Genomic DNA, 15,910 nt, shown 5'->3' on the forward strand with positions numbered 1-15,910 from the left:
AAGGGGCTCACCTGATGTGACGGCGTTGTCCCTCCTCAAGCTCTCGCCCTCATTCTTCAGGGAGGTGATTTCTGAGTTCCTCTCAGACAGGGTCTGGCACAGCACCTGGCTGTAGCCTTGCTGTAGGGCACTGATCTGCAGGAGGAGGCAGCCCACAGTCAGAGGGGGCTGGCCAGCCGGGGCTGCGGGACACCCTGGTCCCTCTCCAAGTTCGGACAAAAGGAGTCGGCTTGATCTGGGTTGGGTCTTGGGGAAACCAAGCTTTTCAGTTGTAACTAGTGGAAGGGACAGGACGGGGCCTGGTTCCTTCAGGGACCAACATTTCATACATAATCAAAACACGGACCTTATCTTTGAGCCACACAGGGGCCCAGGCCCAGCTGCCACTGAACCCTTAACATGCCTTCCTACAACCTGTGGACATTCAGCCATAAATGGACCAGCTGCTGGTTCCAGATCACCCAGCACTGACTGGATGCAGGGCAAAGTTCAAGAAACAGGAGCAGGTTATAAACTTAATTCCCTCTAATGTTAATAGCAGATAGATTATGCCTCATAGAACACTCCAGAGTTTACAAAGCCCGCTCATACACCGGTACCCCTCACAGCATCGCCAAGGGCTAATGGTCCCATTACGGTTCCCATTTTGCCAGGGAGCAAGTTGAGACTCAAGAGGGGCAAGGTCTTTTGCTCAGCATCACACAGCTGGTTAGAGGAGGAGTGTGAGTTGAATCCAGCCTTTAGTGCCCGCTTCCACCTCCCCAGATGGCTCTGGGGACCAGCATGAGAAGCTGGAGGCTGGGCTTTCGGGACAAAGAGACGCCACCAGCGGGGGAGCGTGTCCCTTGCTAACTCTTCCAAGCCCCAGTGCTTCCCGGCACAGCCTTCCTTCGGTTTTGCTGCTGTGCTGGCCGTGCTTTCCGATTGGCCTTGGTTCTCAGGCTGCTAGGGGAGAAGCTCAGGTCGCAGCTCCTGTGGCACTGGAACCCGAGGCTGAGCCTGGTCCCTGCTGCAGCCTCTGGTGGGACACACAGATCGGGCCTCCTTTCCCCACTTGTCAAGGTTCTGCATGATGGGCAAGATGGGGCCCCATTAATTTTTTTTTTAATTGGAGGCTATAAAGCATAGCAGGAACCTGGGAGCTGGACTGGGCCCTCAAATCCTGTCCGTGCCACTCACAGGCCGTGAGAACACAGGGAGGACACCACATTTGGTTTCCTTTTCCCAGGTCTGTCCGTGGGGTGATGCCAGTCCCAATCGGGCAGGGTTGTTAGAAGTATTCTAGTAAGTTAGGGCGATCACAGGCGGTCTGGGCCTGCCTGGCACACTGCGCAGAGGATGCCTGTCCTCCTGCCACCTTCCACGGGGTGTTCTAGCTTCAGCTTCCCCCGCTGGTCTCCGGGAAGGTAGATCGGTTATCTTTTTGTGTGCGTTTGTAAAGCCTTGCCTAGGTTCACTTAAACGTCAGTTGTTATTAAGAGGAAAGACAGGAATCTCTGTTCACCATCAGACCAGGTTGCAGGCATCACATAAAAAAAGATTGCAGGGAGGGTAGAGCTCAGTGGTAGAGTGAGTGCTTAGCATACACGAGGTCCTAGGGTGAATCCCCAGGAACTCCGTAATGAATAAATAAATAGAAAGAAAGGAAGGGAGGGAGGGAGGGAGAGAGAGAGAGAAAGGAAGGAAGAAATGAAGAAAAGAAGAAAGAAAAAAGAAAGAGCCACTTTAAAAAAAAAAGCAGAACAGTGGGTCTCACCACCAGATGGTGCTCACGGCCTTTGTTCTTGGTCTCTGTCCCTGACAATCTTGTCATTAGTACTCTGGTAGAATTAACAGAAGCCTCAAAGTTTCACAAGTTTTCTGACTCCTTTTAGGCACCGTCTCGGTTCAGATTCTGTGACATTTCGGGCAGTCACAGTTACTTTTTCCATTGGGCATCTGAGCCGTTATGGTGGGGGGAGGGTCTATGCTAGAAGGTGGGCGGGGGGACACAGACCCCTCTGCCCCTCACCCTCCCCAAGGCTACTTTTCTGCATGTTTGTGCCTTGGAAACTCTGAGCGGAAAAAAAAAAATCCTTTTACTGCTTACTGTTCTCTGTGGGGGAAATATAACTTTCCCATAAAAGGTACTTGGAACAATTTTTAAAAAATATTTCTCGCTCTTCTTAGCTTAATACTTTATTTGCATGATACCAGGGGCAGAACATACAGAGACAAAATTCAAGAAGGGATGGGAAAACACACCCCTGCCCCTGTAAAGGCCCCAGTGCTTCTGACAGATTTAAAATATTTCAATCTAAGTGTCAGAGTTTTAGGATTTCAGACTGCTGGAAGGCTCTGAAAAGTCTCCAAACCTCTTCATTACTTTCACTACCAAAATAAATATCCACACTGTCTGCAATTGCCATAAATCCCAAGATGTTTAATGTCTGTTATGCTGTGTAATAAAATGGGTATTGAATCATAAGAAAGTTAATAGTGCTGGAGGAGTGATTGTGTCGGGGTAATAATTTGGCTTCTAATTAGTACAGGCCTGCCTACAGGAGTGCATAGAGGTAAGAATTTTCTACTTATATTGTGACAGATCGAAGATCTCTCAGAAAAAAATCATTATGTACATGCTTTCAGGGACCAGGGAGAACATATCAAGTAATCAGAACAATAAATCAACCTGCCACTGGGGCCTCTGCTTCTGGTGGGATGTTCTGCAGACAGAATGTATCAGCAACTAAAGTGTGAGTGGATGAAACTCGATTTGAGTTCAAACCAACACAGCCTCTGGTTCAGATGTGCCTTGTTATAAAACTGTCTACTTCAGTTATAAGCGAAGATCCGGTGGGGGCTTGGGGTGGGCAACAGGATGATGAATCAGTGTGATTATTTCTTTGTAAAAAAAAACACATTTTTCCCCCTGGATATCACCAGCCACTTCAAATAATACTCAAATTGTGACCTGCTGACACTCAACTATACGTGGGAGTTATACAGTGATACATGTCTAATGTATTTCCATTAAAAAAAAAGATACGTGGGAATGAGTCACCCTGGTTCGTGTCTTTGCTCAGGAAGACTCTGAAATGGGAGAATAACTGAAAAGGGTTAGTTCTCCATCCAGTGGCAAAACTGAGTTCAGATCAAGAAAAAGATGCTCACTGGTAAGTCAGCTACATGTCAAGGCAGCTGTTTGCGACAGTAGCTCCTATAAGAACCTGCTACCTTCACTGCCTTTTCAAAAACAGATTCGAAGGAGAGTCATTAGTTCATTTCAATATTAGAGTATATATTTGTTTACTTGTTTATTCTGTCCCTATTAGAATGTAACTGGAGGAAGAATCATGTCTGCTTTGTTCTCTGCTGAATTCCCAGAGCCTGGAAGAGGGCGTGACACAGGGTAGGCGCTCAAAAAATACTTATTTGAATAAATGGATGGATGGATGGATGGATGGGTGGATGAATAAATGAATAAACAGACATGGTCCTATCAGTGTTCTGGAGTCTTTGATGTCATGGAGCTCACAACCTCCTGGAAGATTCTCTTGTTCACCACCCACAACCTGTGACCTTTCTGAGGCACCATTTCTAGGACTAAGACTCTGACCCCAGAGTCAGTTACAGGAGAGAAAGGCAGTCAACCGAGAACCAGAGGGCAGAGGCTTCAAGCGTGACTACGGTTTTAAGCAGAATTAGGCACTAAGGCCAAAATTTATCAGTGGCCAATTTCTTTTTTAACAACTTGGTTGAGATATAATTTATGTATAAGATCAATGGCCAATTTAAAAGCAGTTCTTCAAAAAAATTTTTTTGGCAGGGGCGTATCTAGTTTCAAGAGAAAGGAACTTGATTGGTAAATCCAGAAATTCCAGGTGGAGAATTTTTGTTTGGGTGAAATTCCCCATACATGGACCAGCAGCTGCCTTCAGGGTTTGGTAAAGGCATCAGTGTTTGGAACACTGTGGGTGCTAGAGTCTCTCCCTCCATCTCCAGCTCTTTCTGGCTGGTCCTCCCCTTCCCCAACCCTCGCTGGCTGGGGCCGAGTGGGCATGAGAGGTGGTCCCTGAAGTGACAGTTGAGTGGAAATACAAAGTGGGTGTGAGAGCACGAGATTTGCAAGGTGGCAGAGCTGAGCTCAAATTGCGCCGCCACATCTAACTTGCGTCTGGACGTCTCTGAGCCTGTCTCCATCTCCTCATCGGTAGAAAGGTGTGTGTCAGAGGACTGGAAGTGTAAAAAAGCTAATGCATCTAAAGCACCTGCACCCGTGCCCGCACATGGTAGGTGCCTAATAAAAGTTAATATTGTTCTTACAAGGCTGGGAACCTACTAAGTCGCTACTCCCTGGATCTGTCTTCTGCTCCACCGTGCTCCGCTGACCACCCGTTTCTAACCATCTTGCGGCTCCACTCGGTGCCCCCAGGCTCTACCTGAGAGCTGTCACCCTGTGTCGTGACTCCCAGGCCACGACCCCCTTGTCCCCGTGCCCTACCTGGCTTTTCAAGCTCTGGATCTCTCTCTGTTTGGCATCGTCGTCTTCATCCAGAACCTGGAACTTTGGTGGGATCACCCTCTCGCTCTGCCTGGAGGTGGCTGTTTCCGACAGCTTCTGACTCAGGTTGGCCACTTCGTTCTGCAGGTTTGCTATCACGGCGTCTTTGTACTTGGATTCAAGTTCAAAATCCGAGAGACGGCTGACCTCTTTCCCCAGCAGCAGAATGATTTCATCCTGGGTGGAAGCCAGATGGGAAGTTTACTAGGTGTGCGTCTGGATGTAAGGCTGAGCCCGTTAAAAAGCATAGTGGAGGACACTAATGAACTCGTCCACAAAACAGAAACAGACTTGCAGACACAGTAAACAACCTGATGGTTACCAGTGGAAAGAGAGTGGGAAGGGATAAATTTGGGAGTTTAAGATTTACAAAGGTTAACCACTATATATAAAAATAGATAAAAAACAAATTTCTTCTATATAGCACAGGGAACTATATTCAGTATCTGGTAATAACCTTTAATTAAAAAGAAAATGAAAATGAATATATGTGCATGTGTGTGTATATATATATGCATGACTGGGACATTGTGCGGTACACCAGAAATTGACCCATTGTAACTGACTATACTTCACTTTTAAAAAACGGGAAAAAAGGCATAGAGGAAACAAGTGGTGAAATAATTCTTTGGGAAGGTGCGGGCAGGCAGGAAGGAGAAGGGTGACTTTCAAGACCATCTCTGTCACTTGGAAAACCTCACAGAGATAAGAGTTTGGTTACATGATACACTTATAAATAGATTCCTAAAATGGATGTTTCTACCTCACAGGTACTGACATTTTCCTTTCCCCTAGAATTATACTTTCAGATTGAGAACAACCATCCCACCTGGGAATTTGGTTGCTAGAAAGTTTACTTACAATATTTTTATTTATAATATTCAGCCTAGCACACTGGGGACCTAGGAAGGTCATTAGGAAAACAACATTCTATTTGACCACATTCTGCCTATAATTAGGGCCATTTTTTAACTTAAAAAATGTAATGTATTCTGAAATATTTATTTTCGCTTTCCTCTCTCCTGGTGCTTCCTGCCTCTTTTCATGTAAAAATTTATTCCAGGTAACTGCATCTGGAAAGTAAATGAGATGGAGTGGTGATTTATTTGTGTAGGCTTCTGTAAACCTTGGGCTGGAAAAACAGAATTGCTGGCAGGCTTTACTCACAGGTATAATTAACCCAGTCCTCCATTTCTCCAAAGAAAAATTTCTGCAGCCAAAGAATTTGTTAGGTTTTCCAAAAAAAGGAAAAAAAAAAGCAAAAAACCTTCAAACATCTCATCAGAAGTCATCAATAAAATGTCAGAAAAACTGAAGGAAAAAAAGTTCCCCAAATGCGTTTTCAAATGCAGCCACAGAAGGAGGTAAATGGGTGATTTCTAGGCCAGCTCATCCCCCGGGAGTGGTTCACTCAGCCTTAAGAACGTCCAGCTCTGTGACCTCGGAAAGGACAGGGTCTTGGACATGAGCATGCCCATCTGACGTTGCCAACTGCTGCCGAAGGTCTTTGTTAAGGTCCTTGCAAATGCCTGTGGCAAAATTTCAAGAGATAGCATCAAACAATTCCAGACTCCTGGGTGACCCTGTTTCACCAAATAATGATCAGCCAGGTGCTTATTCATTATTCATGCAACAAACATTCATTGAGCAGCTAATATGTACCAGGCCCTGTGCTGGCGCTGGAGGACAAAGCAGCCTGCAGAGGGTGGTGTGCAGCCATGGGTTCTGCCTTCCTGGTAATGATCCCGTGCCTGTCCTGGAGGGAGTGTTGGCTCTTCTGTGTGGTCTTGGTAGGAATGTCAGTCACGTGCCCTGCTCCCTCCTGTCTTGCCTCCCTGTGTGCATGTGACCCAAGCTGGTCAATCGGGGTTTCTCAGAGATTTCACACATCAATTACAGAGTGAGAGGATCTTGCCTCCTTTTGGATCATAAACTTTAAATTTATAAGCTTGTTTGCTTAAGTAAGCCAGCTTTATGTAGAGGGGAGAGATTAGTAGTGAGGGATGTTCTGATGACATCATTTAAGCTCCTGGATCTAGCCACGCCTGAAGCTAGTGGCCCTTCAAATTTTCCAGTAAGATGAGCCAGTAAGTGCTCCCCTTTCCTGAAGCGAATTTGTTTATTGTCACTTGAAGGAATCCTGGCAAGTCAGGGCATAAATGGTTCATAAATAGAACAAATTAAAAATGTGGTTACATTGTATTTTCAGTTTAAAATTGAGGTGGGCTGAAAAGTGGCTACAAATACTTTGCAGCTTTGCCATCAAGCGCTGGAGTCTATTTCCCCACCTCCTAAATCTGGGCTGGCCCGGAGACTTGCTTTGACCAAAAAAACATGGTGGAAATGATGTTGTACACTCTCCAGGCAAGTTCTTCTGGGTTGTTCAACAGCTTCTGTTCTGGTCCTCTGGGAGCCCTGAGACCACCGTGCTGCGATGAAAAACCACATGCAGAGAGGGGCCCACCAGTCCAGGCATCCTGGTTGAGGCCCAGACATGGCAAGGAGGCCATCGGAGACCACTGGCCTGGCCAAGCCATCGGCTGACTGCAGACCCATGAATGAGGCCAGGGGGCACCAGCAAAGGAATATTCCAGGTCCATCTGTAGATTCTGGGGAATAATAAATGGCTGTTTTAAGCCACTCAGTTTTGGCGTGGCTTGTTGCACAGCAATAAATCCAGCACCTGAGCCTGGCTCTCACCTTCCTGCAACATTTCTCACCGTCTGGTTCCAGGATGCCTGCGTCGGAACCACCTGCCTCCTGAAGGTTCGGATTCCTGTGTCTGACAAGGACCCAGGTGGTTCGGTTCCTCAGAGACTCTGAGAATTGCTGCAGGTCAGACCCTGGTCCTTAAGGAAAGCAAGGTATTGGAGGATTGCTTCTTTTAGGATAACTTGCAGGTTGTGTCTAAGTGGGGAGAAAGCAACCTGGACCCCTCGCAGGATGGCTTGAATCCACCCGTTCGGCTCCCATGCTTGCTTCACTCTAATCGTCCCTGGTCCTTTAGCAAGTCTCTCTCTCTTTGCTCAGTCCTCCCTGACTTCAGTGCTCACTTCTTCCTACCAGAAACGTGTTTTCCCACCACTGCTCCATCGCTCAAGTTTGACCAAGCACTTACTGTGTGGGAGACAGAAGTACCAGCTTAAACAACCCAACCAAAAAATGGGCAGAAGAACTAAACAGACATTTCTCCAAAGAACACATACCGATGGCCAATAGGCACATGAAAAGATGCTCAACATTACTAATTATCAGAGAACTGCAAATCAAAATCACAATGAAGTATCATCTCGCACCAGTCAGAACGGCCATCATCAAAAAGTCTACAAATAATAAACGCTGGAGGAGGTGTGGAGAAAAGGGGACCCTCCTACACTGTTGGTGGGAATGTAAATTGGTGCAGCCACTATGGAGGACAATGGAGGTTCCTTAAAAAACAAAAAACAGACTTACCATATGACGCAGCAATCCCACTCCTGGGGGAGAAAACTCTAATTTGAAAAGACACATGCACCCCAGTGTTCACAGCAGCACTATTTACAACAGCCAAGACATGGAAGAAACCTAAATGTCCATTAACAGATGACTGGATAAAGAAGATGTGTGTGTGTGTGTGTGTGTGTGTGTGTGTGTGTGTGTGTGTGTGTGTGTGTTTGTATGTAGCAATGGAATATTACTTGGCCATAAAAAGAATGAAATAATGCCATTTGCAGTAACATGGATGGTCCTCAAGATTAGCATACTAAGTGAAGATAAATATCATATCATATCACTTATATGTGGAATCTAAAAAAGTGATACATACAAACTTATTTCTAAAACAGAAATAGACTCACAGACATAGAAAACAAACTTATGGTTACCAAAAGGGAAAGGAGGGAAGGGATAAATTAGGACTTTGGGATTAATAGATATATACTGATATATATGTATAAAATAGATAAACAACAAGGACCTGCTATATAGCACAGGGGACTACATTCATTATCTTGTAATAACCTATAATGGAAAATAATATGAAAAAGAACAGATATGTACAGATAGACAGACATATGGAAACTGAATCACTTTACTGCACCTCTGAAACATTGCAAATCAACTGTACTTCCATTAAAAATATATATAAAAGAACTAAGTACCAGCTTAGATGTTAGCCAGACCTAGGTTTGAATCCTAGCTCTGCTCCTCACACTGGGCAACTGTGAACAAGTTACTTACCCTCTCTGAGCTTCAGCTTCCTCATCTGCAAAGCAAGAGTGATAAAACCTGTTCTGAAGACGGTGAAGGTTAATGGGCTAATTGAATGTCAAGTGCACAGAACACAGCTCAGCACACAGGAGGTGCTCAGTACACTGTGGTTGGAAGTAAGAGGTGGTTTCTGGTAAATAGTAAAAAAGAGCATTTCTAGGACACAGAGAACAAGAGGTAGTGGCAATCGCTCCGTGGTCCTTCTTGCTGCTGTAGCTCTGTCCTTCCCCGAGACCCCTCACCTTGTCCTGCTGGGCCAGGTCCTGGTCCACAAAAATCTCTCTGGAAGGTCCTGCCCCGGGAATGTCCTGGGCCACTGGTTGTTCCGACAGTTCCACGTCATTGGTCCACACTGACACAGGTTGACAGAGAACATAGAGGAGATTGTGAGTTTCCCCAAGGTCCTAAAGCATATTTTCAGATTAATCTTCACATTCTCGAGACTTATGCAGAGAAAGCATTACGGGAGTATTGAAAAGAGAAAAAGCCGCCTCATTCCTCTTCCCTAGTGTTAATGAACTGCACTGACGCACTCTGATGTACCCCTTTCTAGACTTTTTTTCTATGCAGCAAGAGCTGATGACCTGGGGCAGGTCATTTACTCTTGCCAAACCTTAGTTTCCACATGTATAATTTAGGGACACTAAGAGTCTCTGTTATAAAGGGCTATTTGAGAATTAAACAGAATAATGATGTAGAGTACAGGTTGGCAAACCATGGCCCTACGGCCAAAATTGGCCCTCCACCTATTTTTGTAAATAAAGTTTTATTGCAACACATTCACGGCCATTCATTTACATATTATCTATGACTGCTCCCCAGCTACAAAGGCAGAGCTGAGTAGCTGCAACACAGGTCATACGGCCCGCAAAGCCTAAAATATTTACTTTCTGAATCTTTACAGGAAAAGTTTGCCGGCCCTTGATGTAGAGCATTTAGCACTGTGTTAGCTATTTTTACTGCAGTTGGATCTTTAAAAAAAAAAAACAAAAATGGATTTACAGGACAGAGATTTTTCTTCAACTTGCTTTATCACCTGACTTCTAAAACATCTTCCCATGTCAGTATTTGTAGCAATGCTGCGTTCCTTTTGAATGGTAGCATTGTAGTGCACTGTACAAGTGTGCCAAATGTATTTAACTAGGATCCACCTGGTAGACATTTAACTTTTCCTGATTTTTTTGTATTAACCCCAGTACTACAAGGGCTGTTTATATGACTTTCAGGGGTTCTGGCATTATGTTTGGAGGCTCCACACTACATCATATCAAACATGCCACAATTCACTCACACCGACACTAATTTTTTTGTGTGTATGTAGAAACATTCATAGAGATTTCTTTCATTCTGCTTGTGAGATCACTTGGCTCCAAGTATTTTAAATTTCCAACCGACTGTGATTTCTGGGCAGTTGTGCAATCTTATCTTCTTGTGAAGGGAGAAACTGAACCGATTGTTTTCAAAGGTGATGAAACTTTAACGAGCGTTAGCATTAACAATGAATGAAGGACGCCCAGTCACGTTTGCGAACATTCATTCAATTATTTATTCATTTTGATTCTGCATTTTTTTATTCACGCATTTTAGAGCCAACAATTTCCCTCCAGGTCCCAAGCACGTTTGTGGACCCCAGAACCTTTAGCAGACCCAGCTGATGGCCCGCAGTGCCCAGGGAACGCACAGCCCTGCGCGTTGGATGGGCTCCCTGGCCATCGTGTTTCCTGGAACACGAGGAACACAGGGCGTGGACTCCCACCCTCCCTCGCCGTCTGTGCACCCGAACAGGCTGAGGTCCCAGGGAAGTCCTGGTTCTGCTTTTTCAATGGGTTGAGCTTCTTAATCTATTCCTTACAGGCAACATAACAAACCCATCGGAACACAACTCTTCCCAAGAGGAGACAAGCAAAACCGTGCTCAGTGGCGTCCAGGTCTCTTTCCCTGTGGTGGCGAACTCATCCAAACGCAGACACCTCCCTGCTTAACACCCGCCATCACCTCCTGCTCTTTTTACCTGGTCTCCAGCCACCTTCCTTTGGAGCACACCCTTCAGCCACACAGACCTCCCCTCGCACTCACCCTGCCCCTCCCACCACACAGCCTCTGCACTCCTGTCCCTTCCAGCCGAAGACTGTTCCCTCCCCTCCACACGAAGTGAATGTCACTTGCCTTTCAGGGCTCACCTTGAGTGCCACTCCCTCGGAGACACCTTCCCGATCCCCCGACTAAGCCAGTCCTACCATCACACACTCACAGGAGAGGGCACGGGTACCTCTCCTGCCTGGTGTTGTCATGGTTACCAGTTTATAGATGCTTTTCTGCGATGATTTTGCTCCCATTGGTCTCCCTGACTGGTCAGTAAATTCTATGAGTTTGGGGACCATGTCTCAGTTTGTGCCCCTCAGAATGAATTTATTAATCCCATTTTATAGATGTGTAAACAGAGAGAGAAAAACTGCCCAAGCTCACACCTGGATCGAGTCAAGCCCCAGGGCAAACCCCACCCGTCTGGATTCTAGTATGAGCCTGCTGACGGTGAAAGGGGCTGGGGTGTTGTCTGAGACCAGAAGCGCAGCGCCTGGCCCCCACTCACAACTGGTGTTCAAGAAGGGCTCGCTCGGCCTCCGTGCTCACCACAGCCTTGGAGGGGGTGCTATTTCTAGACCTGTTAAGACGCTGGGAACCGAGGTCAGACAGGCAGAGACCACATATCGGGTCAGAGGCAAAGTCAGGGTCTGAGCCAGAGGGTCTGGGTCCAGAACAGGACACACGAGCACCCGGCAGTAAATCTTCCACCAAGGGACATGTGAATGAAGGACTGAGCAGTCAGGTTCACACAGACAAGCCCGGGGACAGGAAGCGTTCTGTGTGGGGTGTGCGTGCAGGGTCGTGCTCTCCTGCGGCTCCAGGACTGTATTCCAGGATTCACTTGGTGGAGCTGAGATGATCAGATGTGGAGGTCTGCCCGGGACTGAGGGGACTCCTAGGATGGGGGAAGTCCCAGGCAAACCAGGACGAGTGTGTCACCCTAGGATAGTTGAGACCAGAAAGCTCCCTGCCTACCCACCCACTCGGATTTCCTGCCACCAACTGGAGAGGCCTGCAGCTCCACCAGACAGGTGGGACTCAGGGGAGAGGCCCTGCTGGGTGCAATGGATGCTCTGGTCTCACGGAGGGGACAGCAGGAATGCTCCCCCTCCCCTGGGAGAGGCATTCTGCCAGGTGGGGAGCAGGCCAGGGACCTGGGGACCAAAGCACCAAGATGGAGACTCTCTCTTCGTCAAATGCTCTGTTCTTCCCTGTCCCTCCTCCTCCCCATGTCTTCTGGAAGGCAGCTGCCACTAAGGGTGGCAGGAGGGGAAGGTGCTGAACAGAATAAGGGGGCAACGGAAGGGCTTCGTGGGGAATGTCATGGATCTGTTTGTTTCAGCAGCTGCCCATCCTCTCCCTCCACCTCCCCAACCACATTCATGATTAGAAACCTTTTATTTGACATTCTCATCCCTCATCTGTCCCTCTTGGCTCCTGAGTCCTAACTCACTAGAGCAGCAGTGCCTGATTAAAAATAAATAAATCCAGCCACAGAATGCCATTAAAATTTTTTAAGTCATCTCATTAAAAAGGTAAAAAGAAGAGATGAATTTTTTTAATGATACATTTTATTTAACCCAATATATCAAAAAAATTTTCATTTCGACATGTAATCAAGACAAAACACAGTGAGATAGTTTACATTCTGTTTCTTCTGGGTACTAAGTCTTTGAAATCTAGGGGTTATTTTGCACTGAGTGCATCTCAGTTTGGAAACGAAATTTTCCACGAGAGGACTCGATCTGTATTTAGATTTCACAGAAACTTACAGCTGAAAAAGTAGATTTGCACACCCAAGATGTTCCAGGCAGACTTAAAACCTTTCAATAACTGAACCGAGTGTCAGCTTATAAATTTAAATTAATTAAAATGAAATGTTCAGTTCCTTGGTCACATGGGCCACGTTGCAGGTGGTCAAGGGGCACATGGGCTGGTGCTGCTGCATCAGGAAGCAGAGGACAAGAACATTTCCCGTTCTCCTTCTTCCTCACCTAACACCTCCTTCTCATCTCTAACCAGGTTGCGGGGGAGAAACAGAATAGAGAGACTTTTTAAACCTCCTCTTCTGGTGCAGGCTTTGACAATGTCCAGCTGGATTCTGAAGGCCCCTGTGGTGCATTACTGATTGTCACAGGCCTGTGGCTTATTTTTAAAATATTCAGCATTGTCTGTTTGATGCTATGTGTGTGCAGGTGGTTTAAATTTCAGGCTTGGGGCAGTCAGTGGCCCTGATCTGCGGTCCCCAGGCCCGGTGTGGCCGGGCAGCATTACATCAGACAGGCCATGGTCCAGAGGTGGCTGTGACACCTGAAGTTTACCTAATTAGCAAACTGAAGGCCAGAAATGGGTTCTTATTGGTAAAAGGGTGGCCTGTTTCCTGGTATGCTGAATGCTAGAAACGGGCTCCCAGTGGTCAGACGGAGGAAGGTATCGCCTGAGGGGTTGGATGAAGCCCTGGAGGTCCCTACTTTGGCCTCTCTCAAGAGGCCCCAAGGTCTGACCCCAACTGGGCCTGTGTCCAGTCTTGGCTTAGGGCTCTGGCGTCTGATGCCATCTGCAGGGGTAACTCCAGATGCTTCTGCGACCCTGCTGTGGCTGCCTTGAGGGACCCTTCTCTGCAAGGTAATGGCCAGAGTTTGGACTCCATCAAACCTACGGAACAGGCTGAATGGCAGCTTGGGGTCCCTCTGCCGCCTGAGGTGTGTCTACTGCGAGGGGGTAGAACTTGCTCTGAGACTCACTTTCCTGACACCCAGGCAGGGAGGTGCTGGAGCAGTTACTCCTCCCTCGCCCCAAATGTCCTTACCAGCTACTGTCATTCACCACAAAGAATCCAGGGCAGTGGGGCGGCAGATGTGCGGACAGAGGCACGTTAAGAAGTTTCGAGCAGGCGCTATTTGCCAAAGGGCAGGTAAGTTACTTCAATATTTTAACAACCCACTGGCTGTCCTAGTGCTCATGAGACAACCACCAGTCCACAGCAGGGGCAGCATGTGTGCACCTTAACTGTCTTTAAGATATTTCTACACATTGCAAATTGTGAATAAAAGTTAAATAATAAATTATGGGTGCATAAAAATTTAATTTTTAAAATTTAATATTTATGGAGTGTTATGCACTAAGAACTGTGCTCAGCACTTACAGGAGGATCCGATCTCATCTTCCTAACAACCCAGTGAGACAGGCACTATTATTCCCATCTCCATTTGATAAATGAGAGAGATGAGGCACAGAGATGTCAAGTCACTTGCTCAAGGTCACACAGCTGGTAAGTGGTAGAGTCAAGGGTTGAACCCAGGTTTCTTGGAATCAGAGCCTATGCTCTTATCCACTATGTAGTAAATTTATTGAAGTGGGTAGATGATCATGATATATTGTTGAATTTTAAGAAGCAAGTTACCAATGTTAGGTTCATATGATGTGATTATTGGGAAAAATACATGTAAATCAGGATGTATTAAAAAAAAACTCACCCCACATATTTTCTGTTCTCAGTAATTCTTTCTTCCCTACCTCCCATGAACTCTTGCCATTAAGATTTGGCCTGGGAACTGAGGTTTTATTGCCTGTGGAAAAGGAAGGGTGAGTATTAACAAGAACAGGGTGATCTTGCTACTAGGCAAAATGACATTTTGAGTTTTGGCAATATCCGGAGATGTTCTGGAGCATCACAGTTGGGGGTGGTGATGGTGGTGGTGTTGCTACTGGCATCCAGTGGGTGGGGGCCAGGGATGCTGCTAAACACTCCACAATGTACAGGACAGATAGACCCCACAGCAAAGAATTGTCCAGGACCTAAATGTCATCATGCTGAGACTGAGAACCCATGACCTGCGAGAAGTAAGTCCTTGGCTTTGGGTTTTCAGATAGAATTTTTCACAAGGTGACAGTCTAAAAGTAAACCAACTATATTTGAAGAGGCCAGCTCTGTTAAGAGAGGAAAGAGCTCTCTTGGAACCCTCAAAAAAGAGGTGCCTTCTATCAAGAGCCAGCCTGGAGGACTGGGGCATAGAGTTTTCTCTGAAGCATGGAGTAGAGAGGCCCAGAGCCTGACAGGAAGGATCCCCCGACCCCCCACCACACAGGAGGATGAAGGCCCTTCTCTGAGGATGGCACAGAGAGTCAGGGGAACGAGGGCCAAAGTCTGGAAACAGATGAGACCAACTGGGAGGCTGAGGTGATAAGGCCAAGTAGATCTGAGGGCCTCTAAGCCACAGGACTCCTCCTTGACTTCCCCGGGGGAATGGAAGGCCCTTAGAGAAGCCCCAGGTTCAACACAGCCCTGGAGGAACAGGTGGCGAAATCCACTGATTATGGTGGAAAAATCAAAATGGCAAAGTAAAAAAAAAAAAAGAAAAGAAAAGAAAAGAAAAAAGAAAACAGCCCATATGCCATGTGTCCAAAGAATGGACTTAAAAGAAAAACTGTATATATGGTCATAAAATAGAACAAACTCATGATCCACACAACAGAACGGGTGAATCTCATAAACATTATGCTGAAGGAAAAGAGCCATCCACAAAAGAATACATACTACATGGTTCCTTTTACAAGAGATTCTAGAGCAGGAGTGTCTAAATCCATGACGGGAAAAAGAATTCAGAAGAGTGGTTGCCTGTGGGGGGTGGGGCTGGGAGCTGACCGGGAGGGGACATGACAGAACTTTCCGCGGTGATGGGAACGTTCTCCATCTTGACAGGGATTTGGGTCACACAGGCGTGTATTGTCAAAACTCAGCAAGGGCACACTGGAGATCCGTGCCTCTCACTGTGTGGTGGCCAGATTCCAAGGCGGCCCCACTGATTCTTGTTTCCTGGTATTCAGACACCGCACTGTCTTCTCTAATACTGGGTGAACTTCGTATTAGTCAGCTCGGGCTGCCATAACAACACACCACAGGAGGTCTTAACAAAAGAAATTTACTTTCTCACAGTTCTGGAGGCTCAAGTCCAAGATCGAGGTGCTGGCAGGACTGGTGTCTCCTGAGGCCTCCTTCCTTGACTTGCAGACGGCCGCCTTCTCGCTGTGTCC

General features: G+C 46.6%; 1 protein-coding gene across 7 annotated transcripts in view; it reads right to left on the bottom strand.

Annotated features, from left to right (window-relative positions):
- The window catches only part of FHAD1 (forkhead associated phosphopeptide binding domain 1), a 123,579-nt gene that overhangs the window by 66,608 nt on the left and 41,061 nt on the right, over positions 1 to 15,910 (bottom strand). For all 7 annotated transcript variants that reach the window (XM_074377367.1, XM_074377368.1, XM_074377369.1 and 4 more), the window contains exons 5-7: positions 9,034 to 9,143; positions 4,484 to 4,720; positions 12 to 135 (exon numbers count right to left, since the gene is read on the bottom strand). In XM_074377367.1, coding sequence (XP_074233468.1) covers positions 12 to 135; positions 4,484 to 4,720; positions 9,034 to 9,143 — 471 coding nt within the window. The remainder of the gene's footprint in view (positions 1 to 11; positions 136 to 4,483; positions 4,721 to 9,033; positions 9,144 to 15,910) is intronic.

The sequence above is a fragment of the Camelus bactrianus genome, chromosome 13, assembly GCF_048773025.1.
Source record: "Camelus bactrianus isolate YW-2024 breed Bactrian camel chromosome 13, ASM4877302v1, whole genome shotgun sequence".
NCBI classification, from domain to species: domain Eukaryota; kingdom Metazoa; phylum Chordata; class Mammalia; order Artiodactyla; family Camelidae; genus Camelus; species Camelus bactrianus.